General features: G+C 46.9%; 2 protein-coding genes across 4 annotated transcripts; both read left to right on the forward strand.

Moving 5' to 3' along the window:
• The first annotated feature begins 8,732 nt into the window (after positions 1-8,732).
• Positions 8,733-17,553, forward strand: LOC121287606. The gene is made up of 2 exons (XM_041205534.1): positions 8,733-9,006; positions 14,579-17,553. Exons 1-2 carry the CDS (start codon positions 8,733-8,735, stop codon positions 17,551-17,553), a joined length of 3,249 nt encoding a protein of 1,082 aa, XP_041061468.1.
• Positions 17,554-19,401: 1,848 nt separating this feature from the next.
• Positions 19,402-25,067, forward strand: sac3d1 (SAC3 domain containing 1). Of its 3 annotated transcripts, none has more exons than XM_041204733.1 (3): positions 19,402-19,525; positions 21,261-21,891; positions 24,197-25,067. In XM_041204733.1, the coding sequence occupies exons 2-3, from the start codon at positions 21,291-21,293 to the stop codon at positions 24,652-24,654; spliced, it is 1,059 nt and encodes a 352-aa protein (XP_041060667.1). In that variant the 5' UTR covers positions 19,402-19,525; positions 21,261-21,290; the 3' UTR covers positions 24,655-25,067. The 3 variants fall into 3 exon arrangements, with proteins under 3 accessions (XP_041060667.1, XP_041060666.1, XP_041060665.1); XM_041204732.1 differs by lacking the exon at positions 19,402-19,525 and adding an exon at positions 19,686-19,748; XM_041204731.1 differs by lacking the exon at positions 19,402-19,525 and having other exon boundaries at positions 21,096-21,891.
• Positions 25,068-25,753: the final 686 nt, after the last annotated feature.

The following is a 25,753-nucleotide window of genomic DNA, read 5'->3' on the forward strand; positions in this document are numbered from 1 at the left end:
CAGGATTACTGAAACATAGCAACGTAGAAAATAGGAACAGGAGTAGGCCATTTGGCCCTTCGAGCCTGCTCCGCCATTCATCACGATCATGGCTGATTATCCAGCTCAATAGCCTGCTCCCGCTTTCTCCCCATATCCTTTGATACCTTTCGCCCCAAAAGCTATATCTAACTCCTTCTTGAAAACATACAATTTTGGCCTCAACTACTTTCTATGATAGCGAATTTCACAGGCTCACCACACTCTAGGTGAAGAAATTTCTCCTCATCCTAAATGATCTACCCCGTATCCTCAGACTGTGACCCCTGGTTCTGGATTCCCCCACCATCGGGAACATCCTTCCTGCATCTACCCTGTCTAGTCCTGTTAGAAGTTTATAGGTTTCTATGAGATTCCCCCCTCATTCTTCTGAACTCCTGTGAATATAATCCTAACTGACTCAATCTCTCCTCATATGTCAGTCCTGCCATCCCAGGAATCAGTCTGTGAAACAGACCGGGAGCTGTGTGCAGCAGGTTGGGATCACTGTGAAGCAGACCGGGAGGAGTGTAAAGCAGGTCGGGATCACTGTGAAGCAGACCGGGAGGAGTGTGAAGCAGTTTAGGATCACTGCGAAACAGACCAGGAGAAGTGTGCAGCACTTTGGGATCACTGTGAAGCAGACCAGGAGGAGTGTGCAAATGTTTGGCATCATTGTGAAGTGTACCGGGAGGAGTGTGCAGCTGGTCAGGATCAAGCGAAGAAGACTGGGAGGAGAGTGCAACAGATTGGGATCACTGTGAAGCAGACCGGGAGGAGTGTGCAGCAGGTCTGGGTCACTGTAAAGGAGAATGGAAGGAGTGTAAAGCAGGTCAGGATCACTGTGAAACAGACTGGGTGGATTGTGCAGCAGGTCAGGATCACTGTGAAGCAGACCAGGATTAGTGTACAGCAGGTTGGGATCACTGTGTAGCAGACTGTGAGGACTGTGCAGCAGTTTGCATTCACTGTGAAACAGACTGGGAGTAGTGTGAAGTAGGTCAGCATCACTGTGAGACAGGCCAGGAGGAGTACGAAGCATGTCAGGATGACTCTGAAGCAGACTGGCAAGAGTGTGAAGCAGGTCAGGATCACTGTGAAGCGAACTGGGAGGAGTGTGCAGCAGTTTGCGATCACTATGAAGCAGAAGGGGAGGAGCGTGCAGCAGGTCAGGATCATTGTGAAGCAGACCAGCAGGACTATGCAGCAATTTGGGATCACTGTGAAGCAAACTGGCAGAAGTGTGCAGCAGGTTGTCTTCACTGTGATGCAGACTGGGAGGAGTGTGCAGCAGGTCAGGATCACTGTGAAACAGACCAGGAGGAGTGTGCAAAATTTGGTATCACTGTGAAGCAGACCAGGAGGAGGCAGAAATTTGGGATCACTGAGAGACAGATGGGGATGAATGAGAAGCAGGTGAGCATTACTATGAAGCAGATCGGAGAAGTCTGTAGCAGATCAGAATCACTGTGAAGCAGATTGGGAGGAGTGCAAAGCAGGTCAGGATTGTTGTGCAGCACACAGGGAGGAGTGCTCTGCAGGTCAGGATCACTGTGAAGCAGACGGGGAAGAGTGTGAAGCAGGTCAGTATCACTGTGAAGCAGACCAGGAGGAGTGTGAAGCAGGTCAGGATCACTGTGAAGCAGATTGGGAGGAGTGTGCAGCAGGTCAGGATCACTGAGAAGTGGACCAGGAGGAGAGTGCAGCAGGTCAGGATCATGCGAGGAAGTCCAGGAGGAATGTGCAGCAGTTCAGATTACTGTGAAGCAGACCGGGAGGAGTGTGTAGCAGGTTGGGATCACTGTGAAGCAGACCTGGAGAAGTCTGAAGCAAATCAGGATCACTGTGAAGCAGATTGGGAGGAGTGTGCAGCAGGTCAGGATCACTGAGAAGTGGACCAACAGGAGAGTACAGCAGTGGGGATCACTCTGATGCAGACTGGGATGATTGTGCAGCAATTTGGGGTCACCGTGAAGCAAACCGGGAGACATGTGAAGCAGGTCAGGATCACTGTGAAACAGATCGGGAGGAGTGTGAAGCAGTTTGAGATCACTATAAAGCAGACTGGAAGGAGTGCAGAAATTTGGGATCACTGTGAGTCAGACAGGGAGGATTGTGCAGAAGTTTGGGATCACTGTGAAGCAGGCTGGGAGGAGTGTGAAGCAGGTCAGAATCACTATGAAGTAGACCAGGAGGAGTGTGCAGCAGATCAGGATCACCGTGAAGCAGACTGGAATGATTGTGCAGCAGTTTGGGATTACTGTTAAGCAGACCGGGAGGAGTGTGCACCAAGTTGGGATCACCGCGTGGCAGAGTGGGAGGAGTGTGCAGCAGGTCGGCATCACTGTGAAGCAGACTGGGAGGAGTGTAAAGCATGTTGGGATAACAGTGAAGCAGACTGGAAGGAGTGCAGAAATTTAGGATTGCTGTGAGACAGACTGGGAGGATTGTGCAGAAGTTTGGGATCACTGTGAAGCAGATCGGGAGGAGTGTGCAGCAGTCTGGTATCAACGTGAAGCAGGTTGGGATAACTGTGAAGCAGACTGGAAGGAATGCAGAAATTTGGGATCACTGTGAGACAGACAGGGAGGATTGTGCAGAAGTTTGGGATCACTGTGAAGCAGGCTGGGAGGAGTGTGAAGCAGGTCAGGATCACTGTGAAGCAGACTGGGAGAAGGGTGCAGCAGTTTGGGATCAGTGTGAAGCAGCCTGGATGGAGTGAGAAGCAGGTTGGGAATACTGTGAAGTAGACCGGCAAGGGTGTGAAGGATCACTATGAAGCAGAATGGTAGCAGTGTGCAGCAGTTTGGGATCATTGAATTGAGAGAAAGAGAAAAAAAATCAAACTGTTACTTCACAGGTATGCAGTGAGTTTATTGGCTGGTGAATATTGTTGCTTTCTTTCCCTTTCTTCAAAGTTCAGAAGTTAGTCTAAGCAGCTGGAAAATTAACAATTTCAATTCTTTTGGTAATTTGTTAAGTAAAGCATTTCAATTAATCTCTATATTTATGGTACAACAGAAGAAAAGTGAGTAGCTTGTCAGCCTTTTTTAAAGTTTTATCTGAAAGGGAGAGGATGAGCAGCTCTGATCCCTGGAGTACACATTCTGTGAGAGTGGAAATTGTGCAGGCAGTGGTCATAATTTTCCAATCTTCTTTTGACAGAGGGGTGGTGCCAGAGGACTGGAGAATTGCAAATGTTACACCCTTGCTCAAAAAAAGGCTGTAAAGATAAACCCAGCAACTATGGGCCAGTTAATTTAACTTCAGTGGTGGGGAACTTCTAGAAACAATAATCAGGGACAAAATTGGGTTAATTAAGGAAAGCCAATAGGTGTTTGTTAAGGGCAACACATGTTTAGCTAATTTGCTTGAGCTTTTGATGAGGTAACAGAGAAGGTTGATGAGGGTAATACTGTTGATGTGGTATACATGGACTTCCAAAAGGCATTTGATAAAGTGCCACATGACAGATTTGTGAGCAAAGTTAGAGTTAGTGGAATAAAATAGACAATAGCCACATGGGTACGAAATTGGCTGAGCGATAGGAAACAAAAAGTAGTGGAGTTCTCCAGGGATCGGTGTTAGGAACCTTGGGCCAGAATTTTCCGGTTTCACGCAATCTGAAACTAGTTTGCGATCATCTGCTTCACCTATCAGTGGCAGGCCGTGTTTCCTGCTGCTGCACTTTGGGAGCCTAATTCCAATACCTTAGCATCTCATTATAAGTCCTGCTCGCTGGAATCATCCTCCCATGCTGGATCATCAGGGCCATGCCAACATGTTTCACAACTGTACACAAGCAACATGCACTTGGTGAGCTGCACTTTTCTCGGGTCTTAGAGATTTGTTTGCCTAACTTGCTTCAGGCAGCACTCATGATCATCAGTGTCAGGCTTCACAGACAGCACCACATCACTTTTAAGGGGGGCTCACAGGCACAGCTGTAGGTGGGGGTAGCTTTTCAATGGCTGCAGGACTAGGAAAGGGGGAGAAATGGCCTCAGGCAAATGAAAAGGCTGCAGGGCAAGGGATGTAATGGGGAAGGGGGATATCTCAGGGTGTGTGTGGGGGAAAGTGTTATTCTATGCAAGTGGCCTCAAGATGGTGAGGGCTGAGGAGACAGTCTCCAGAGGAGATTAGGCCAGATGGAGATGTGATGGAGTGTGAGAGTGATGATGTCCCTTGAGCTGGCAGTGAGTGATATGCTAATGAATGTGTGATGGGCTTGTGAATGTGTGAATTTAGAGTGATGAGATCGTTGCCTTACCCTGGCAGCACGGATGAGATCATTCATCCACTTTCTGCACTGAATGGCCGGCCTCATGTGCAGCATTGGCACTGACCACCACTGCCACCGCCTCCCAAGCCAGAGTGATGAGACAGATGGGCCTCCTACGGCCAGAGCGGGGGTAGAGGACATCGCGGTGGGTCTCCACGGTGTCCAGAAAGCATCCCAAGGATCACTGAATTGGGGGGGCTGCACACTTCATGGCTTTTGGGGCCATGTCTTTGCTGGAGCAGTCCTGGGCTGCGAGCATTGTGAAGTGTGCATGCCGCTGCAGTTTAAATATGGCACCCTGCATGTGGAAGTGGCAAGGTAATGGCGTGGCAGGCAAATTGGAGGGTGCCCGCCAACGAGACGGCATGTTTCCTGTGGCTGAATAATTAACGAGGCAGGAATGGGACAATATGGCACGAAAACCCGCCGGCAAACAATTTTACCACGCTCTGTGCAATGGGACGATTCCACCCCTGCTCTTCCTGATACATATTAATGATCTTGGTATACAGGAAATAACTTCAAAATTTGCAGATGATACAAAACTTGAAAATATTGTGAACCATGAGGAGAATAGTGTAGAACTTCAAACAGTTTCCCAGGAGTTGGTGTTGGGACCCTTGGATTTATATGTTAATGACCTAGAACTTGGTGTACAGGGCACAATTTCAAAATGTGGGAATGATATGAAACTTGGGAACATTGTGAACTGTGAGGAGGATAGTGTAGAACTTCCAAAGGACATAGTCAAGTTGGTGGAATGGGCAGACAGGTGGCAAATGAAATTTAATGCAGAGAAGTGTGAAGTGATTCATTTTGGTAGCAAGAACGCAGAAAGACAATAGAAAGGGTACTGTTCGAAAGTGGTTGTTGGAGCAGAGGGACCTAAGCTTATATTTGCATAAATCATTGAAGGTGGAAGGACAGGTTGAGAAAGCGGTTAATAAAGTATACAGTATTCTAGACTTTATTAACAGGGGCATAGAGTACAAAAGCACATAAGTTTTGTTAAACCTGTATAAAACACTGGTTCAGCCTCAATTGGAGTATTGTGCCCAGTTCTGGGCACCACACTGTAGGAAAGATATGAAGGCATTAGAGAGAGTGCAGGAAAGATTCACAAGAGTGTGGTTGGGGGCAGATTCAATTGAAGCTTTGCAAAAGGAATTGGATCATTATCTGAAAAGGAAAAAAAATGCAGTGCTGTAGGGAAAGGCTGGGGAGTGGCACCAGGTGAATTGCTTCTTCCAAGAGCCAACACAAACAAGACTGGCCGAATGGCCACCTTCTGTGCTGTAACCATTCTATTATCTTTGCCTCAAGAATTTCAGCATCAAGGTTCTTGGGTGGGATAGTAGAGAGGAGAGCCCAGAAAACTATGCCCCACATGTTTTGGCCGCGTCAGAATGAAAGGGCAAGAAATCTGAGGCCTCAGAGCCCTGATAATCTGTAAGGGTACTGCGATATATGCTCATTATTCTCAATTTAATAGCTTGAAAAGTTACATTATGGTGACAGGCTGCAATGATTTAGGACATTTAGGGATGATCTAATTGAATGAGTTGCATTTAATTAGCGCCTTTCACAACCTCAAGAAATTATCTAATTGAGGTGTTCGAGATGATAAAAGGAGTTGATAGATTCTCATTATCGACCCTATTTCCTCTGGTTGGTGGGGGGTCCAGAACAAGGGGGCAGAATCTTAAAATTAGGACCATGAGGGGTGATGTGAGGAACCACTTCTCTATACAAAGGGAAGTGGAAATCTGGAACTCTCTTCCTCAAAAAGCTGTTGAGGTTAGGAGTCAATTGAAAATGTCAAGACTGAGATTGGTAGATTTTTGTTGGGTAAGGGGTATTAACTGATATGGAACAAAGGTTCCATGGACTGCAACAGTTCAAGGAGGCAGCTCACCACCACCTTCTCAAGGGCAATTAGGGATGGCCAATAAATGCTGGCCCAGCCAGTGACGCCCACGTTAACTGAATTTTTTAAAATGGATTTGATGTACAGATCAGCTATGAACTGATAGACAGGTGGCATAGATTCAAGGGACCTCGTTCTGTTTCATATTCCTGGGAATATAATCAGGAACCAAGGGACAGAAGAATATACATATGGAGCATTGCTAAAACTGGAGATAATACACATGGGCAACTCGTAGTTTCACACCGCAATTTTTTTAAAAATTGTAACCTTTTTAACATTAACAATAAGGAGCTGGGTTGAAAGGAATGAGAAATGTCTTTGATATAAAAATATTTGATAAAATGGCTAAAATAGGTGCCCAGTACAGGAATAAATTACAGAACATTATCTAATCTAAGGGCTGTGATGATTGGACAGACCAGGAAAACCCCACTGGTTTGGGACTGAGCCTCACAGACACTGCCTGGCGGGTTCACTGATAACAGTTGCATTATCAGCTACTATTAGGCTGGGTGGCACTGTGTCGGGTTGGAGGTGGGGGTGGGGAAGGTGAGCCTGAGTTCCACTCCAGGCCATTCTCAGAGGGTTGGTGTATGGATGTGGGGGGTGTGAGCAATTTCTGTGATATTATTATTTCAATCATGATTACACTGTAGTTGAGGTACCACAGGGTACCCATGGCATCAACATCCTGCCAGTGTGTGTGCTAACACTGCAGTAATGATCCTGTTGAAGTAATGGACCTGTAGCTGTGCTGGCCTCTGAGAGAGCCATGGCAAGATGACAAAATGACACACTTCCTGGTCTTTGTGACCTCATTGATTGTAATAACTTGTCACCTTGTGATGTCACCCTGACATTTGGGGATAGCAGCCTCAGCAAAGTGCAGGTATATCGAGAGGGAGCTGGGTGGAGAAGGTTTACACGTCTTGTTCTGACAGAACTTTCCCAAGCAGCTAGTGATCCCACAGCAAGACTCCCCATTCCAGAGCTCGGGCTGTTTTCTTCAAAGACAACAAAAGGCGGAAATGCCTTGAAGCAAGAGGCAGCCAGCCAAACCTGGGCCCTATGCAGCTCCAAGCCCAGGCAACTTAGTCCTATTTGAGATTGTAATGCTTGCTCATTTGAAGCAGGAGGTTTAGAAAGGGTTGTTCATAGCATTGTTTGTGCAGAAATCCTAACTGACAACACAGATCTCAAACGCAAAAACTCCAGGTATGTGGGAATTAGCAGGACAAGGGATTTAAACTCTATTTGTGTATCTGGGGTGCCACCAAATACACCACCCACCCGGAACTTGGTCTCAAAGCACCAAATTATGGTTCTTCACCCCACCTCTCCATAATTAATGTTTCACCTTTTCACAATGTCATAAAATGTTGCCCAAGGCAGTTCCCAGTCAATCTTTTTCTGGACCCAAGATTTGTCCCTGAAAGAACTAAAGTTGATACTGTTTCAAATGTAGCCATGTATCCAACTTGTTTTAAGGTTGCTGTACCTCCAGGTTTTCCTCGCAGTTTCTTGGCCTCTACATTCCAGGAACAGTGTTTCCCAGTGAGAGAATTCATGGCTTTCCTGCTTTCCTCTGTTGCTCGTTGCAATTCTGGACACAAATCAGCTTTCTCCTCAGCCGAATCCCATCTCTCCACGGGTCTCTGACGCGAGGAGACGTCTCCACTCTCAGGCTTTGAGCCATTCAGAGCACCTGAGGCTGCCGCTTGGGAGCTGAGAGCATTACTACCATTGCCTTCTACTTTCCCTCAACTACTCTCTCCTGTAATCTTTTCTGTGACCTTTCGGTCACCCTCTCCTAATCTCTGTTTTTGGTTTCGTCTGTGTTTCCTTTACACCTCTGTGTACACTTAAGGGTGTTTTCTGTTTCAAACAAAAGTTAAAATCCCTCCAAGATCTTGCCTCCCCCTGCCCCCCACATCTCTGTAGCCTCCTCCAACTCAAAAACCCTCTGAGATTCTTCTGAGGAAGAATTAGATTAGTTCCTCTAATTCTGGTCTCTTCAGCATTTCTGATTTTAATCACTCCAACATTGATGGCTGTGCCTTCAACTGCCTGGCCCTAAGCTCTGGAATCCATCCCTAAGCCCCTCTGCCTTTGTCTCCTCCTTTAAGACGGTCCTTAAAACTGACCTTTTTGATCTTCTCATGTGGCTAGGTTTCAATTTTTCCTCATGTGAAGTGCTTTGGGACATTTTATTGTGTTAAAGGTACCAAAAAATGCAAATGTACACAAGTGGTTGTGCACTGATGCTGATCTTCACCAAAAGAACAGGAAAGGTCACACAGGCTGTCCATCCCTGGGCTCCTCGGTTGCTCTCCTGGTGTTCTTGCAGAGTTCAGTGGAGACCAAACCCTCAGTCTCCGTGAATGAATGAACAACCTGTAAAATGGTCATATTAATACTGACTAATTCCAGATGCTTTACACGTCTCTAATCATTTTCTGTACTTCTTTTCGCTGTGGGTACGAAAGCTTCAAAAAAAGGAAGATGGAAAAAGATCAACGTGTAGAAATAGGTCACGAGAAAATAGATGAGAAAAGGAATGAAAATAAGGAACGTGAGAAAGAAAGAGAGAGAGTGAAGGATCACATTAAAGAGAGAGACAGAGATAGGGAAAGGCGCAGAAGTAAACATAAAGAGAGCAAGAAGGCAGAAAGGAGAGAGATCAGGGAGAAAGAAGAGAATATTCAAAGGCGAGCAACAGGAGGTGAGGCCCGAATAGACAAGAAAGAAGATGAAGCAAAAAGGAAAGACTATGAAGGTATTAATCACAAAAATTAATTATCTAGAGATGTGGATCATTCTCCCCTTTAACTGTTACTGTGCTGCAATACAGACTGGGATCTAACCCAGGGATTTGGAATGTTTCTATATAGTATGATACCTAGGACTGAGTTGCAAGCTGGAATCTAATTGAGGGGTTCAGGTAGTTTATATATTGAATTACAGATACCCGAGAGTGAGTTACAGGTTGGAAACTAATTTTTGGGTTTGGGATTTGTAAATAGAATAACAGAGACCTGGGAGTGAGTTATAGGTTGGAAACTAATCAATGTATTGCCAAGTTAGAATGGTGTGTGTCTTGGAGGGGAGCCTGCAAATGGCGATGTTTCCACGCGTCTGCTGCCCTTGTTTTTCTAGATGGTAGAGATTGCGGGTTTGGAAGATGCTGTCGAAGGAGCCTAGGCGAGTTGCAGCAGTGCAAGGTGCAGATGAATGGATTGTTAACCTTGACATCACATTATAACTGCTTTCCCAGACATACAAATAAAAAGTCTTGTAGATGGTATACCCTGCTGCCATGGTGTGCTGATGATGGAGGGAGTGAATGTTTAAGATGGTGAATGGGGTGCTTACTGATCAAGCAGGTTGCTTTGCCCTATATGGTGCTTCTTGAGTGTTGTTTGACTGCATTCATCCAGGCAAGTGGAGAATATTCCATCATACTCCTGATTTGTGCCTTGTAGATGGTGGACAGGTTTTGGAGAGTCAGGAGGTGAATTATTCTCCACTGAATTCCCAGCCTCTGACCTGCTCTTTTAGCCACAATATTTATCTGGCTGGTCCGGTTCAGTTTCTGGTCAATAACCCCCAGCGTGTTAGTGGTGGGGGATTTTCAGTGATGGTATTGCTGTTCAATGTCAAGGGTATTGTCTATTAGAGATACTTATTTCCTTGCGCTTGTGTGAAGTGATCCAGTGATTTGTTATCAGGTCTTAAATAAAATGAAAAATAGTAAAGCTACAGACTGTGGAAAGTGGGTAATTTGAGATGTTCTTTTCTGGGCGATGACATTTCACAAAATTATAAACAGAAGGAAACTTGGTTACAAAACAAATGTAAATACAGTGAAACTGAGGGAACAGTGAAAACCTGCAAATCCCAGCAGGATTATCACTATATCCTTGATATGACAGGAACAGTGTTACTGACAATTAACAGGACACAGCATAGACCAGGCCTGAGAATCTCAATTCTGAGGACAATTTAAGAAAGTTTGGGAAAAGGGATATTGTGGTTTCAAAAATGATGAAAGGGATTGATAAATTCAATCAAACTGTTCACACTGACATAAAGAAGAAAAGACTTTATGTAGCGCCTTTCATGACCTTGGGATGTACTTTTCACAACCAATGAAGTATTTTTGAAGTGTACTCATTGTTGTAATGTCGGCAACGAATTTGTGCACAGCAAGATCCCATTAGCAGAAATGTGAAAATGACCAGAATTTGGTTGAGGAATAAATATTGACCCAAGGTAACTAGAGAGAAACCCCCTACTCTTCTTCAGAATATGCCGTGGGATAATTTCCACATACCTGAAAGGGCAGATGTGACTTTGATTTAATGACAGTGTAGCACTTCCTCGGTATTGCACTGGGAGTGATAGCATGGACCTTGTATCTGAGTCTGACTCTGAGGTGAGAGTGCCACAGCAGACATAGGGGCAGAATTTAAAAGCAGAAATTCATACACATGAAAGAGAACTGGATAAATTGACATGGAAATGGCTTCAATTGATAAGCACATGGACATAGACAATAGACTAAGGGGTACAGAGGAAAATGGGATACAGACCAATCAAAAATGATTTCTCTTTCCCTGACCCTAAAAATCTGTGTTCCTTCAATAGAATATTCCAGAATAGAAACAGGTCAGTTGATCAATCCAGCCTACACTGGTGTGTTTCTTCAAGAACCTCCCAGTCTAATCAACTCTCTCTCCTCACTCCTTGTACCCTTTAATATCCCACCCAGACTAATCCCAATTTCCCCCTTCACCGTTTAATATCCCATCCATTCTAATCCCACTCTTCCCCCTCACCCTTTAATATCCCACCCAGTCTAATCCAACTCTCCCCCCTCACCCTTTAATATCCCACCATCTAATCCCACTCTCCCCTTCACCCTTTAATATCCCACCATTTAATCCCACTCTCCTCCTTCATCTTTAATATCCCACCCAGTCTAATCCCACTCTCCCCTTCACCATTTAATATCCCACCCAGTCTAATCCCACTCTCCCCTTCACCCTTTAATATCCCACCCAGTTTAATCCCACTCTCCCCCTCACCCTTTAATATCCCACCCAATCTAATCCCACTCTCCCCCTTCACCCTTTAATAGCCCACCCAGTTTAATCCCACTCCCCTTCACCCTTTAATATCCCACCATCTAATCCCACTCTCCCCTTCACCCTTTAATATCCCACCATATAATCCCACTCTCCCCCTCACCCTTTAATATCCCACCCAAACTAATCCCACTCTCCCCCCTCACCCTTTAATATCCCACCATCTAATCCCACTTTCCCCTTCACCCTTTAATATCCCACTATATAATCCCACTCTCCTCCCTCACCCTTTAATATCCCACCCAGTCTAATCCCACTCTCCCCCCTCATCCTTTAATATCCCACCCAGTCTAATCCCACTCTCCCCCCTCAGCTTTTAATATCCTACCCAGTCTAATCCCACTCTCCCCCTCACCCTTTAATATCCCACCATCTAATCCCACTTTCCCCCTTTAATATCCCACCTAGTCTAATCCCACTCTCCCCCCCTCACCCTTTAATATCCCACCCAATCTAATCCCACTCTCCCCCCTCACACTTTAATATCCCACCCAGTCTAATCCCACTCTCCCCCCTCATCCTTTAATATCCCACCCAGTCTAATCCCACTCTCCCCCTCACCCTTTAATATCCCACCCAGTCTAATCCCACTCTCCCCTTCACCCTTTAATATCCCACCCAGTCTAATCCCACTCTCCTCCCTCACCCTTTAATAACCCACCCAGTCTAATCCCATTGTCCCCTTCACCCTTTAATATCCCACCCAGTTTAATCCCACTCTCCCCCTCACCCTTTAATATCCCACCCAATTTAATCCCACTCTCCCCCTTCACCCTTTAATATCCCACCCAGTTTAATCCCACTCTCCCCTTCACCCTTTAATATTCCATCTAATCCCACTCTCCCCTTCACCCTTTAATATCCCACCATATAATCCCACTCTCCCCCTCACCCTTTAATATCCCACCCAATCTAATCCCAATCTCCCCCCTCACCCTTTAATATCCCACCATCTAATCCCACTTTCCCCTTCACCCTTTAATATCCCACCATATAATCCCACTCTCCTCCTTCATCTTTAATATCCCCACCCAGTCTAATCCCACTCTCCCCTTCACCCTTTAATATCCCACCCAGTCTAATCCCACTCTCCTCCCTCACCCTTTAATATCCCACCCAGTCTAATCCCACTCTCCCCCCTCATCCTTTAATATCCCACCCAGTGTAATCCCACTCTCCCCCCTCAGTTTTTAATATCCCACCCAGTCTAATCCCACTCTCCCCCTCACCCTTTAATATCCCACCATCTAATCCCACTTTCCCCCTTCAACCTTTAATATCCCACCTAGTCTAATCCCACTCTCCCCCCGTCATCCTTTAATATCCCACCCAATCTAATCCCACTCTCCCCCCTCACACTTTAATATCCCACCCAGTCTAATCCCACTCTCCCCCCTCATCCTTTAATATCCCACCCAGTCTAATCCCACTCTCCCCCTCACCATTTAATATCCCACCCAATCTAATCCCACTCTCCCCCTTCACCCTTTAATATCCCACCCAGTTTAATCCCACTCTCCCCTTCACCCTTTAATATCCCACCATCTAATCCCACTCTCCCCTTCACCCTTTAATATCCCACCATATAATCCCACTCTCCCCCTCACTCTTTAATATCCCACCCAATCTAATCCCACTCTCCCCGCTCACCCTTTAATATCCCACCATCTAATCCCACTCTCCCCCTCACCCTTTAATATCCCACCATATAATCCCACTCTCCTCCTTCATCTTTAATATCCCACCCAGTCTAATCCCACTCTCCCCTTCACCCTTTAATATCCCACCCAGTCTAATCCCACTCTCCCCCCTCATCCTTTAATATCCCACCCAGTCTAATCCCACTCTCCCCCCTCAGCTTTTAATATCCCACCCAGTCTAATCCCACTCTCCCCCTCACCCTTTAATATCCCACCATCTAATCCCACTTTCCTCCTTCACCCTTTAATATCCCACCTAGTCTTATCCCACTCTCCCCCCCTCACCCTTTAATATCCCACCCAGTCTAATCCCACTCTCTCCCCTCATCCTTTAATATCCCACCCAGTCTAATCCCAGTCTCCCCCCTCAACCTTTAATATCCCACCCAGTCTAATCCCTATCTCCCCTCCCCCTTTAATATCCCACCATCTAATCCCACTTTCCCCGTTCACCCTTTAATATCCCACCCAGTCTAATCCCACTCTCCCCCTCCCCCTTTAATATCCCACCATCTAATCCCACTTTCCCCCTTCACCCTTTAATATCCCACCCAGTCTAATCCCACTCCTCCCCTTTCACCCTTTAATATCCCACCCAGTCTAATCCCAATCTCCCTTTAATAACCCAACCAGACTAACCCCATTCTCCCTCTCATCTATTAATACCCCACCCAGACTAAACCCACTCTCCCCCTCACCCTTTAATATCTCACCCAGTCTAATTCTATTCTGCCCTTGACCCTTTAATAATTCACCCAATCTAATCCCATTTTTCCCCTTCACCCTTTAATATCCCACCCAGTCTAATCCCACTCTCCCCCTCACCTTTTAATATCCCACCCAGTCTAATCCCACTCTCCCCCTGACACTTTAATATCCCCCCAATCTAATTCCTCTCTCCCCCTCGCTCCCTGTACCCTTTAATACCCCACCCAGACTAAATCCACTCTCTCCCTCACCTTTTAATATCCTACCCACTCTAATTTCATTCTCCCCCTCACCCTTTAATTATTCACCCAGTCTAATCCAACACTCCCCTTTGCTCCCCGTACCCTTTAATATCCCACCCGTTCTAATCACATTCTCCCCCTCGCTCCAGTTACCCTTTTAATATCACACTTAGGCTAAACTCACTCTCCCTCTCACCCTTTAATATCCTACCCAATCTAATCCCACTCTCCTGCTCACTCTTGTTCATCCATCTGGTGGAAAAAGCCTCACCATTAAAACTATCATCTCTGTCAGATCATTAAACCTGCTCAGTTCTTGTGAGAAGTTTCTCATCATAGGAAACATCATAACTTTAGTCCTCAGTTAGAAACCTTGCAGCATTACCACCATATTTTAAGCACTTGCTGTCAAGCAGCAGGAAATGAAACAATTTCAGGCCTTGTAATCTTTGAACCCCAATCTGTGGAATGAATTTCACTTTGCCATTCTGTAAATCCTGGGAAAAGTCCACGAACGTTTTCTAACAAAATGCTTTCTGTTGTGTTCTCAGGTCATATGATGGACCACGGAAATGGTGCCATTATTGTTCAGACGCCAATGAGCTGTCATGAGGAAAACCTGATCATTAAGGAGGGCAAACCAGGCAAAACCCTTAAATCTGCCTCAGTACATAATACGAGAGGAGCAACAGCTGATATCGGGTCCAAGGGGAGGTCAGGAGATGAGAAGCATGCCAGTGGGCAGCCACATCACAGAGGTGAAAGAGACAGTAGGGGAGGCGGGGAGAAGATTCTAGAAAGGTGGGAGAAGGTTTCTATCCCTGGTACGTACCCAGAACCAAGAAATGGAATTTCCGAAAACCACAGATCCATGTCAGTGGAGGGGGAAAGTTGGGGGGATCCCTCATCACAGCGCCCAAAATATAGTTACAGGGCCAACATGGACAAAGGTGAAGAGGAGGGCAACAGACACCACCATGAGAAGCACTACAGTCCCTCACCAGAGTCCCTCACAGAGCCCAGCTGTAGAATTGCCCACATCATGCATTCAAATTTCAATAGTCCTGACCCAAAGGTAATCCAGGGTAAACATCGCAGCGCAGATAAACCACCAAGGCCTGAATCCAAAGATTCAAACAGGAGACGGGGAGAAAGCAGACAGAGCCCTAATGTCCATCTTTATATGTCTGAGTTAGTGCCTCATCCCTTTGAAACCAAGAACCAGACGTTCGTTGACGGTCGACCTCCAACTGAACACGGCAAAAGGAAGTCCAGAAGGAGTTCAAAAGAGGAAAGTGCGAATGGCATGAATACCCAGGGGCTCCAGACAACTGATGAGGAGACTTTGAATGTCCGGGATGACAAAATGGGCAAGCTTATGAAGGCCAGGTCTGAGTCTCCTCGCGATATCCCAGCAGACATGGGGTCAAAGGGAAGGTCACGAGATGACAAATATTTCAGTGGCCATATCCAACCAAGGGTTGAAAGAGACAGCAAGGGAGGGGGAGAGAAGATTCTGGAACGGTCAGAGAAGGTTCCTCTCTTCAGTTCACACTTAGAGTCAAGACGTCGAGTATCCGAAAACCACACACCTTTCTCAGTGGAGGATGAAAGTTGGGGAGAACCCTACATCAGCCCCTCATCACAGCGCCCAAAATACAGCTACAGGGCCAGCATGGATAAAGGGGAAGAGATCAGATATGCTCCTGATAAATATTCCTACAGCACACCTGCAGAACCCAACCTGCGAGTTTCACAAAAGATGGAGTACACAGTGATATCCAACATCAAAACCCCCGAGATCAAGAGAAAACACATAAAGCACAAGAGTTTGGTCAGGGAACACATGACAATTGAACCAGATATGAAAGAGCTGAACAACATTCAACCAGTGATGATAATGCAGAGCCCAGATATTGAACTTGGTGTGTCCAGGTCATACTCTAAGGCTGATTCTGCTGTTGAGCAGATTCCCAGTGGCTTTGCAGACATTTCTTTGTCACCTGATTATCCTGGAAGAAAAACACAAAAAATCTCAAGAGATAAAAACTCTACAGCAATCAATGCTGTTGAGACTTGGAACAGTCCGGAATTCCAGAGCACTGCAGCAAACGAAACAGATGAATATAGTCAAGGTGGTTCCTCACTGGGAGCGATAAAGTGTTTGGAAGGATGGGGGAAAGGGCTCGTTTACGAACCCCAGTTTGAGACAAAACAGGGAGACAGGTGTTCTGATGGATCTCCTGAGAAAAAGGAAACCTATCCAGTACAGTGGCTGTCCAATTCAAGGAGGCCTAGGTACAGCTATGGTACTAATAGAGATGTGGAAGATGAAAGTGTAAATCTGTTGAAAAAAAGCATTGCTCACCTTTCTCAGGTGTCTGATCAACCAGTGCTTAGAATTACCAATAAATCAGAATATATGGTATCCTCCACATCAACCAGTCCTGAGATGAACAGGAAACTGATCAAATATACCAGCTCATTGGAGGATCAGCCATCTGCTCTTTCTAACTTCATTAACAAAGCCAAGCAACTCGAAATTGCAACGACAATGCAGCCGGTCTCAGCCTATGAGTCCTCGACAGTGCCGTGCCCATTGAATTCAGACAGCTCAACCAAAGACGATCAACAGGCCAATGAACTAGACTATGGTGGTAGCAACTTTATATACAAGACTTCTGTTCCCGGAAGTCAGGTAGAATTAAGTTCCACTAACTCTCAGGATAGACCAAGAGAATGGCAGAGAGGTGTTTACAGCAAACCTAACCCTCATGACCTACCAGATGGGGACACTCATCGAGAACGCAAGGAAACTGTTTCAGGAGATGTCAAACTGATGGCTTCACAATCATCGACCTCACTTCGCCAGAGAGCGGTGTCTTCATTGGGAATGACATTAACCGATGGGACTTTGTCTGTTGATATCCCTAGACCAATTGTGTCTGCATCGCGGAAGAATCTGCTTGGAACAACTTACAACACTGAGATGGTCTCAAATAAGGTACGCTCCAAACCTGTTCACTTCAAACACCAATACCAGGAGTGTCAAAAGAGATCACTGCAGACCCGAAAACGGTACCAAGAGGAAGTGAAGGCAGCCCTGATGATCCAGGCTGCGTGGAAAGGCTACCAGACTAGAGCACAGATTCGGAAACAGGCAGAGGCTGCGGTTATAATCCAAGCAGCCTATCGCGGCTACCAGATCAGAAAGTTTCTAACAGAGGGTATTAGTGAGAATGAAATGGATGAACTAAACGACTTACAGAATGAAGACTGGCAAAACTCTGAATATCCAGATGTCTTTCTAGAAGAAATTTCACAGAGTGACTACAGTGAGAGTGATGCAGATTCAACAGAGGACTGGCTGGAGTCACCTGTCAGCATGATAATGGGCAGCCCAGGGAGTTATGGAAATGAAAGCTTAGTCCATGAGGGCAGCCCTATCGATGTTGGTTGCCCAAACCCTTTGCCGCAGTATGAAAGTGTATACCAATCGCAGACCTGCAACTGGGGAGGGATTTAGAGTAAAGGGAACCCTTTGTCAGTGCTTTATTCCTTTCTAAAGATAACAATGCAAGTTTAACCTTAAAACAGCATTTGGAATAAACAAACAACTTAAATAAAGGTGTTGTTAAAGTTTGAATCACAGAATTGTTACAGTACAGGAGGCCATTCGGCCCATGGTGTCTGCATCGGCTTTCGGAATCAGTATCATGACTTAGTGCCATTCTCATGCCTTTTTCCCAAATTATTTCTATTTAAAATAATCATCTCATGCCCTCTTGAATACATCGATTGAACCTGCCTCCACCACACTTCCAAGCAGTGCATTTCAGACCTGGACCACTCGCTGTGTGAAAGTTTTATCTCACATCACATTTGCTTCTCTTGCAAATCACTTTAAATCTGTGCCCTCTCGTTCTCAATCCTTTTACAAGCAGAAACAGTTTCTCCCCATTCACTCTGTCAAGCCCGGTCATGATTTTGAACGCCTCTATCAAATCTGCTCTTAGCCGCCTTCTCTCCAAGCAGAACAATCCCAACCTCTCCAAACTATCTTCATAACTGAAGTTTCTCATCCCTGGAACCATTTTTGTAAACCTCTTCTGCACTCTCTCCAATGCATTCACATCCTTCCTAAAGTGTGATGCCCAGAACTGTACACTATACTCCAGCTGAGGTCTGGCTAGTGTCCTATATGAGTTCAGCATAACCTCCTTGCTCTTGTACTCTATGCCCCTATTAATAAAGCCTAGGATACTGTATGCTTTATTAACTGCTCTCACCACCTGTCCTGCCACCTTTAATGACTTATACCCACATTCACCCAGGTCCCTCTCCCATCTGCACACCCTTTAGAGTTTTACCCCTTATTTTATATTGTCTCTCCATGTTCTTCCTACCAAAATGAGTCACCTCCATTGAACTTCATCTGTCACCTACTTGCCCACTCCACCAACTTGTCTATGTCCTTAGGATATTTTATGACTTCAGCCAAGGCTCAACTGTTAGGACTCTCCTGCCCACCTCTGAATCACAAAATTCCAGGTTCAAGTCCCACTCTGCAGCTTGAGCACAAACATCCAGGCTGACAGCACAGTGCAAAACTAAAGGAGCGCTGCATTGTCAGAGGTGTCATCTTTCGGATGAGATGTTAAACCAATGTCTTCCTCCTTGGATGGATGTTAAAGACCCCACAGTCACTATATCGAAGAAGAACAGGGGAATTACCCCGATATTATGGCCAATATTTATCCCTTAATCAACATCACAAAAAATAACATTTGTGCCATAAAAGTGCCAGGCAATGACCATCTCCAATAAGAGAGAATCAAACCAATGGCATTACAGAATCCTCTACTTTCAACATCCTGGGGATTAGCATTGACAAGAAACAGAAATAGACTAGCCATGTAAATATAGTAGCTACAAGAGCAGGTCAGAGACTAGGAATCCTGTGGCGAGTAATACCTCCTGACTCCCCAAAGACTGTCCACCATCTACAAGGCACAATTCAGGAGTGTGATGGAATACTTTCCACTTGCCTGGATGAGTGTAGCTCCCACAACACTCAAAGGGCTTGACATGATCAAGGACAAGGTACCCCATCCACCACCTTCAACATTCACTCCCTCCGCCACCGATGCACAGTGGCAGCAGTGTGCACCATCTACAAGATGCACTGCAAGAACTCAGCTTCTTCAACAGCATCTTCCAAACCCACAACCACCTAGAAGGACAAGGACAGCAGATAGATGGGAACACCAGCACCTGGAAGTTCCCCTCCAAGTCACTCACCATCCTGGCTTGGAAATATATTGTCGTTCCTTCAGTGTCGCTGGGTAGAAATCCTGGAACTGCCTTCCTAACAGCACTGTGGGTGTACCTACATCACAGGGACTGCAGCAGTTCAAGAAGGCAGCTCAGCACCACCTTCCCAAGGGCAACTAGGGATGAGCAATAAACCGTGACCTCGCCAGCGACGCTGACATCCCGTAAAATAATTTTTAAAAGTACCCAAATTGACTGCGGCTTGTCCGACATTACATCGATTACATATTTTAAATTGGCTGTAAATTGGTTTGGGTCGTCCTGAGTTTTTGAAAAGCACTAGAAAATGCAAATCTTTCTACTGTATGAAAGGCGCTATGTAAATGCAAGTTGTGGGTGGGGGGAGGGGACCGAAGAAGAGACAATGAGAACGAAAGAGGCGTCAAGGTGGCAAATGAGGGAAAATCTGGGAATTTGGAGGGGAGATTCCGGCCGCCGAGGGAGCGGAGCGGGGGCCGCGGGCCGGGGGCCGGGTGGGAGCTCAACAGGCCCCGGGATGGAGCAGGCCGAGTCCGAGGGGAGGGAGCAGGCCGAGGCCGAGGCCCGAGGGGAGGGAGCAGGCCGAGGCCCGAGGGGAGGGAGCAGGCCGAGGCCCGAGGGGAGGGAGCAGACCGAGGCCCGAGGGGAGGGAGCAGACCGAGGCCGAGGCCCGAGGGGAGGGAGCAGGCCGAGGCCCGAGGGGAGGGAGCAGACCGAGGCCGAGGCCCGAGGGGAGGGAGCAGACCGAGTCCGAGACCCAGGCCCGATGGGAGGGAGCAGGCCTCGCCCACTTCCCTCTCCCCACCCCGTGTCCCCTTCTGCCCTTCCACCCTCCCTCTCATCTCCCCCTCGTCTCCCCCTCCCCCCTCGTCCCTCCTCCCCCTCCCCTCATCCCCCTCTCCCTCTCCCATCGTCAACCCTCCCCCTTCCCCTCTCACCCCTCCCCATCTCCCACATCCCCCTCCCCTCTCCCCTTGTTCCCCCCTCCCCTCATCCCTCCTCGTCCACTCCCCTCGTCACCCCTCCCCTCATCCCCCTCCCCCACTCCCCTCGTCACCCCTCCCCTCATCCCCCTCCCCCACTCCCCTCGTCACCCCTCCCCTCATCCCCCTCCCCCACTCCCCTCGTCACCCCTCCCCTCATCCCCCTCCCCCACTCCCCTCGTCACCCCTCCCCTCATCCCCCTCCCCCACTCCCCTTGTCCCCCCTCCCCTCATCCCCCTCCCCCACTCCCCTCGTCACCCCTCCCCTCATCCCCCTCCCCCACTCCCCTTGACCCCCTCCCCTCATCCCCCTCCCCCACTCCCCTCGTCACCCCTCCCCTCATCCCCATCCCCCTCTCCCCTTGTCCCCCCTCCCCTCTCCCCTTGTCCCCCCTCCCCTCTCCCCTTGTCCCCCCTCCCCTCTCCCCTTGTCCCCCCTCCCCTCTCCCCTTGTCCCCCCCTCCCCTCTCCCCTTGTCCCCCCTCCCCTCATCCCCCTCCCCCACTCCCCTCGTCACCCCTCCCCTCGTCCCCATCCTCCTCTCCCCTTGTCCCCCTCCCCCTCTCCCCTTGTCCCGTCCTCCCCCTCATCCCCTCTCCTCCTCCCCCCTCCTCCCCGTCCCCCTCGTCTCGTCCCCCACTCCTCCCCACTCCCTCTCTTCCCCCCCCTCCTTCCCTCTCCTCCCCTCCTTCCCTCCTCCCCTTGTCCTCCTCCCCGTCCCCTCTTCCCCCCTTCTCCCTCCCCCTCCTCCTCCTCCCACCCTCTTCCCTCTCCCCCTCCCTTCTCCTCCCCTCCCTCAGTCCCCCCCTCCTTGCGGAATTGTGATGATGGAGCAGGCACACAGCACAGAATGGCCTCCTGTTCTTTATCAATGTGTGATGTTAGCGGATTGAATCCATGTTCCTATTCCTGTGTTTCTTTTTCCCTTCATCTTCAGGCCAGAATAATCCCCTTCAGGAATGCGTTAATGCCAAACAGCGGTATGATGCCTATGAAGTGTGCTGAGCTGGATGTGATCCTTACTGGAACCTGTTCTGGGATGTGTCCGGATCGAGAGAGGGATGAACGACAAAGGCAGAAGAGACTTCACAAGTTTGAAATCCTGGAGGGCACGGCAAAAGACCGGCTGCCGAAAGCTGATCCTCAGAGAACAGTGAAGGAATATTCACGGCCAGCAGCTGGAAAGGAGACTGCTCAACTGTATGAGCTTCGCCCAGCCAGTGTCCTCCTACAAACTGTCCACTACCTAATTGATGAGATTGTTCCACGCCACCAGGAGCCCTGGGTGGAAGTCTATGATTATGTGTTTGACCGTCTGCGTAGTGTGCGGCAAGACATGACCATCCAACAGGTCACTGGGCACATCGCAGTGACCATTCTGGAGAAGAGTCTGCGCTTCCTCCTCTGTGCCTCTTACTGGCTATGTGAGGAACCCATCCAGGTTTTTGATTCGAAGATGAATGATATTCACATACAGGAGTGTTTCAGCTGGCTACTTGCTAACTATTCAACTGGCAATTATGAAAATGAAGCTGAGTTTCAGGCTCTTGCCATTCTGTATAACCTGGGTATGTTAATGTGCAGCAAGTTTAACAAACCACTTGTCTTCCTGTTGTGACAGTGCAAGCGTCTGGGCAGGCCAGAGTGAGGTGACTCCATCAATGTAGCCTCAAACTGTTGATATTTACAACACAGAAGGAGTTGATTTAGCCCATTTTGTCTTTGTTGGCTCTGTCAAAGCATTCCAAAACCAATTCCAATTCCTTCTCATATTCCTGCTTCAAATATCTATCCTATACCTGTCCTGGGAGTGTTTGTTGGGGATAGTGTTAAGGGAGCTTAACTCTGTATATAACCTGTTCTGTGCCTCCACAGTTTCTAGCTTTTCACCATTTAAATAGCATCTATCTTTTTTTGGCCTAAAACCTCTATCCAGCCAGTGGCGAGAATGTGCAACTCGCTGCCACAGTGAGCAGATGAAGCGAATAGTATTAATGCATTTCAGAGGAAGCTGCATAAGCATATAAGGGAGAAGGGAATAAAGGGCTATGATGGTGGATTTAGATAAGGAAAGAATGGAGGCAGCTCGAGTGGAGCTTAAATGCATGCATGGACTATTTCTGTGCCATATATCCAATGTAATCCTATGAAATGGATGATCTCACACTTTCCTGTGTTGAATCCACGTGACAAAGTTTTACCCACTCATTTTACCAATGTTTCTTTGTAATTTTTTACTCCTGTCTACACTACTCACTATTCCACCAATCTTTGTGGATTTGGTAAAGTTGGTTATACGGCTCTCTACTGAGTTATTTAAGTTATTAATCTGTATAGTGAATTATTGAAGCCTCAACGCTGGTCCACATGGGACATCACTCACCTCCTTTCAACTCGAGTACATACCCAAGATCCCTATTCTGTCTTCTACTATCTAACCATCTCTTGCCCAGGTCAATAATTTGTCTTCAATTCCATGAGGTTTAATTTGTGCTACTATTCTCTTATGTGGAACCTTTTGGCACTGCATCCATAGAAATCCCCCTGTCCACTTTAGTTATTCCTCAGAAACTTCAATTTATGTTCATAAAGATGACCTACCCTTTACAAATCCTTGTTGGCTTTCTGTAATCAACTCAAATTTCTCTCAGTGCTCAGTCACTCTGTCCTTAATTGTGGAATCTTATAGTATAGAATGAGGCAATTTGGCCCATCATGCCTGTGCTATTTGAAAAGCTATCCAATTAGTCCCACTCTCTTACCCCCCCCTTTCTTTCTCCCTCTGCCCTGCAATTTTTTTCCCTTCAAGTATTTACCCAATTCCCCCTTTTGAAAGTTCCTATTGAATCTGCTTTCACCACCCTTTCAGCGCCCTCCAGATCATAACGATTCTCTGTGTAAAAAAAAAAATTCCCCCTATCTCTCCTGCTGGTTCTTTTGTCAATTACCTTCAATCTGTGTCCCTCTGGTTACCAGCCCTTCTGCCACTGCAGATAAATTTCTCCTTATTTACTCTATTGAAACCCCTCATGATTTTAAACACCTCAAGATTCAATCTCCCTCTTAACCTTCTCTGCTCTAAGGAAAACAATCCCATCTTCTCCAGCCTGTCCACATAACTGAAGTCTCCCATCCCTGGTACCATTTTAGTAAATCTCCTCTGCACTCTGACTAACTTTTCTATAATTTCCTGGTTTCTCTCACATTTCTTAAATAATGGAGTTACATTTGAACCTTTCTAATATAAAGGGACAATTCTTGAGCCAGAAGCATTTTGATAGATTACGAATAAAACATCTGCAATTTCCTCTTCTATTTCCTTTAAATCCCTGAACTGGAAACCCTCAGGTCCCAGGGATTAGTCAGCTTTTTGTGTCTTTATTTTTTTCTCTTGCGGTTTTCTTGTTTACATTAACTTTAGAGAATTCCAGTTCCTGATTCATTATTAGTTTCTCTGGGATGACAGGTATATTATCCCCTTCAATGAAAGACTGACACAAAGTCATTGGTCAATAAGTCTGCCAATCCCTTATTTTCATCTGCAGTGTGATTCACTTCAGTTTATAAAGGGCCCACAATTCCCTGACCACCTTTTTCTAACTTTTGTGTTAACCTTGATATACTTTTGTAAGTGTGCCTTCCTTTTCTGTTCTGTATATCCCTTTCATTCTCCAAGATCCACACTATTCTTTGCACTTTGGTATATTGTTTCCTTTGGTGTTGTGGTATCTCTCACCTTTTCTGTCGACCATGTTGTTTTATTTGGTAACTAGAGCTTTCTTTCCTTAGGGGTATAAGCTACTGCATTAAGCTTCACTTCTTGATTCAGCATTGCTGTTTAATGATCCCAGCCTCTCCCTCTTCTCTTTCCAGGATCAGTGAAAGCTGTTCATCATGCCTTGCTCCTGACTGACCACATCAGAGATTCGCCTGCCATGAAGTTGGCGTTTGGCATTAACCAAGCTTTTGGAGAAGGAAACTACGTGCGATGCCTGCGAGTACTGCGCCGCCTGCCCTTCCTGCAGAGCTGCGCACTTTTTCGGCACATCAAGCTTTTCCGCCACCATCTACTCAGAGTATTTAACCATGGTTACAGCAGCCGCAACTGCCGCTACCCTCTCCAGACCCTAGCAAACTTGCTAGGCATGGACAGCCTCCTCTCAGCCACTGAGTTCTGTCAACACCATGGTCTGGAGGTGAAAGGGAGCTCGGTGTGTTTCCAGAGGCACTGTTACAGGGATCTCGGCCCCGAACCCAGGCAGCCAGAACTGGGACTTGTCGGCAAAAAACAAGGAGGCAGGACAAAGTCGAGCCTTATCCACGGTCGCTGACCTTCACCAGACTGAGCAGTGGTCTCCCATCCTGTACCCTCTTCAGTGCTGCATCCTTGCAAGACCTTTTGACACAGTGGGTCCATTCTGCCTTTCTCAATGTCTCAGAGCATCCTGTGCTACTGTGATGGGCTTACTGTGGGTGCGCAATGAGCAGTGGTGAATGAGCCTCTTCCACTGCTTAAAAAGGCCCTCAACCTGTCTTGAGTTGGCTGTCTGACTTTGGGAGGTGTCAAGATATTTGGTGTAGTAAGAGGAGAAGCAGTGGGCTCTTTTCTGAGGTTGTGACAGTGTAGACGGAGCTTTTCTCTGTATCTAACCCCATGCTATACCTGTCCTGGAAGTGTTTGATGGGGACAGTGTAGAGGGAGCTTTACTCTGTATCTAACCCCGTGCTGTACCCACCCTGGGAGTGTTTGATGGGTTCAGTGTAGTGGGAGATTTACCCTGTATCTAACCCCGTGCTGTACCTGCCCTGGGAGTGTTTGATGGGGACAGTGTAGAGGGAGCTTTACTCTGTATCTAACCCCGTGCTGTACCTGTCCTGGGAGTGTTTGATGGGGACAGTGTAGAGGGAGCTTTACTCTGTATCTAACCCCGTGCTGTACCTGTCCTGGGAGTGTTTGATGGGGACAGTGTAGGGGGAGCTTTACTCTGTATCTAACCCCGTGCTGTACCTGTCCTGGGAGTGTTTGAGGTTGACTTTGAGTTCCATTTCCAGCATCAACATCCTCCTCATAAAATTTACACTAAAGGCACTTGGAATATTTATATTCTGACATTTTTATTCACATGGTTCTAATGGGTTGGACTCATCTTTGGATCTGTAGCTCTCTTGGGAAGTGAAACCGAGCTGTTATCCTGAGTGTACTGAATCCTATCATCCTCCCTCCCTCTCACCCTCCCTCCCTCTGTATAAGTTTTCATTGTATGAAAACACTTTGATTCTGATAAAATGAAATAATATTTTAATTTTAAGGTATGTTTTTGATATAAAATTTATAAAAGCTTTTGAGCGCTGTGTTTTTCCAGAAAGCTGGCACTAGAGTTGAAAACAGAAAAAAAAGGACTAGCATTTCTTGTAATCTTAACATATCCT

Source organism: Carcharodon carcharias, chromosome 14, assembly GCF_017639515.1.
Source record: "Carcharodon carcharias isolate sCarCar2 chromosome 14, sCarCar2.pri, whole genome shotgun sequence".
Taxonomy (NCBI): Eukaryota; Metazoa; Chordata; class Chondrichthyes; order Lamniformes; family Lamnidae; genus Carcharodon; species Carcharodon carcharias.

What these genes read in the sequence shown, in the direction of transcription:
- LOC121287606 (XM_041205534.1), top strand. Translation starts at nt 8,733, where the DNA reads ATGGAAAAAGATCAACGTGTAGAAATAGGTCACGAGAAAATAGATGAG. An exon ending in AAAAAGGAAAGACTATGAAG is followed by an intron (nt 9,007 to 14,578) that starts GTATTAATCACA and finishes TTGTGTTCTCAG; the next exon opens with GTCATATGATGGACCACGGA.
- sac3d1 (XM_041204731.1), top strand. Translation starts at nt 21,174, where the DNA reads ATGGCCTCCTGTTCTTTATCAATGTGTGATGTTAGCGGATTGAATCCA. An exon ending in TGCCATTCTGTATAACCTGG is followed by an intron (nt 21,892 to 24,196) that starts GTATGTTAATGT and finishes TTCTCTTTCCAG; the next exon opens with GATCAGTGAAAGCTGTTCAT.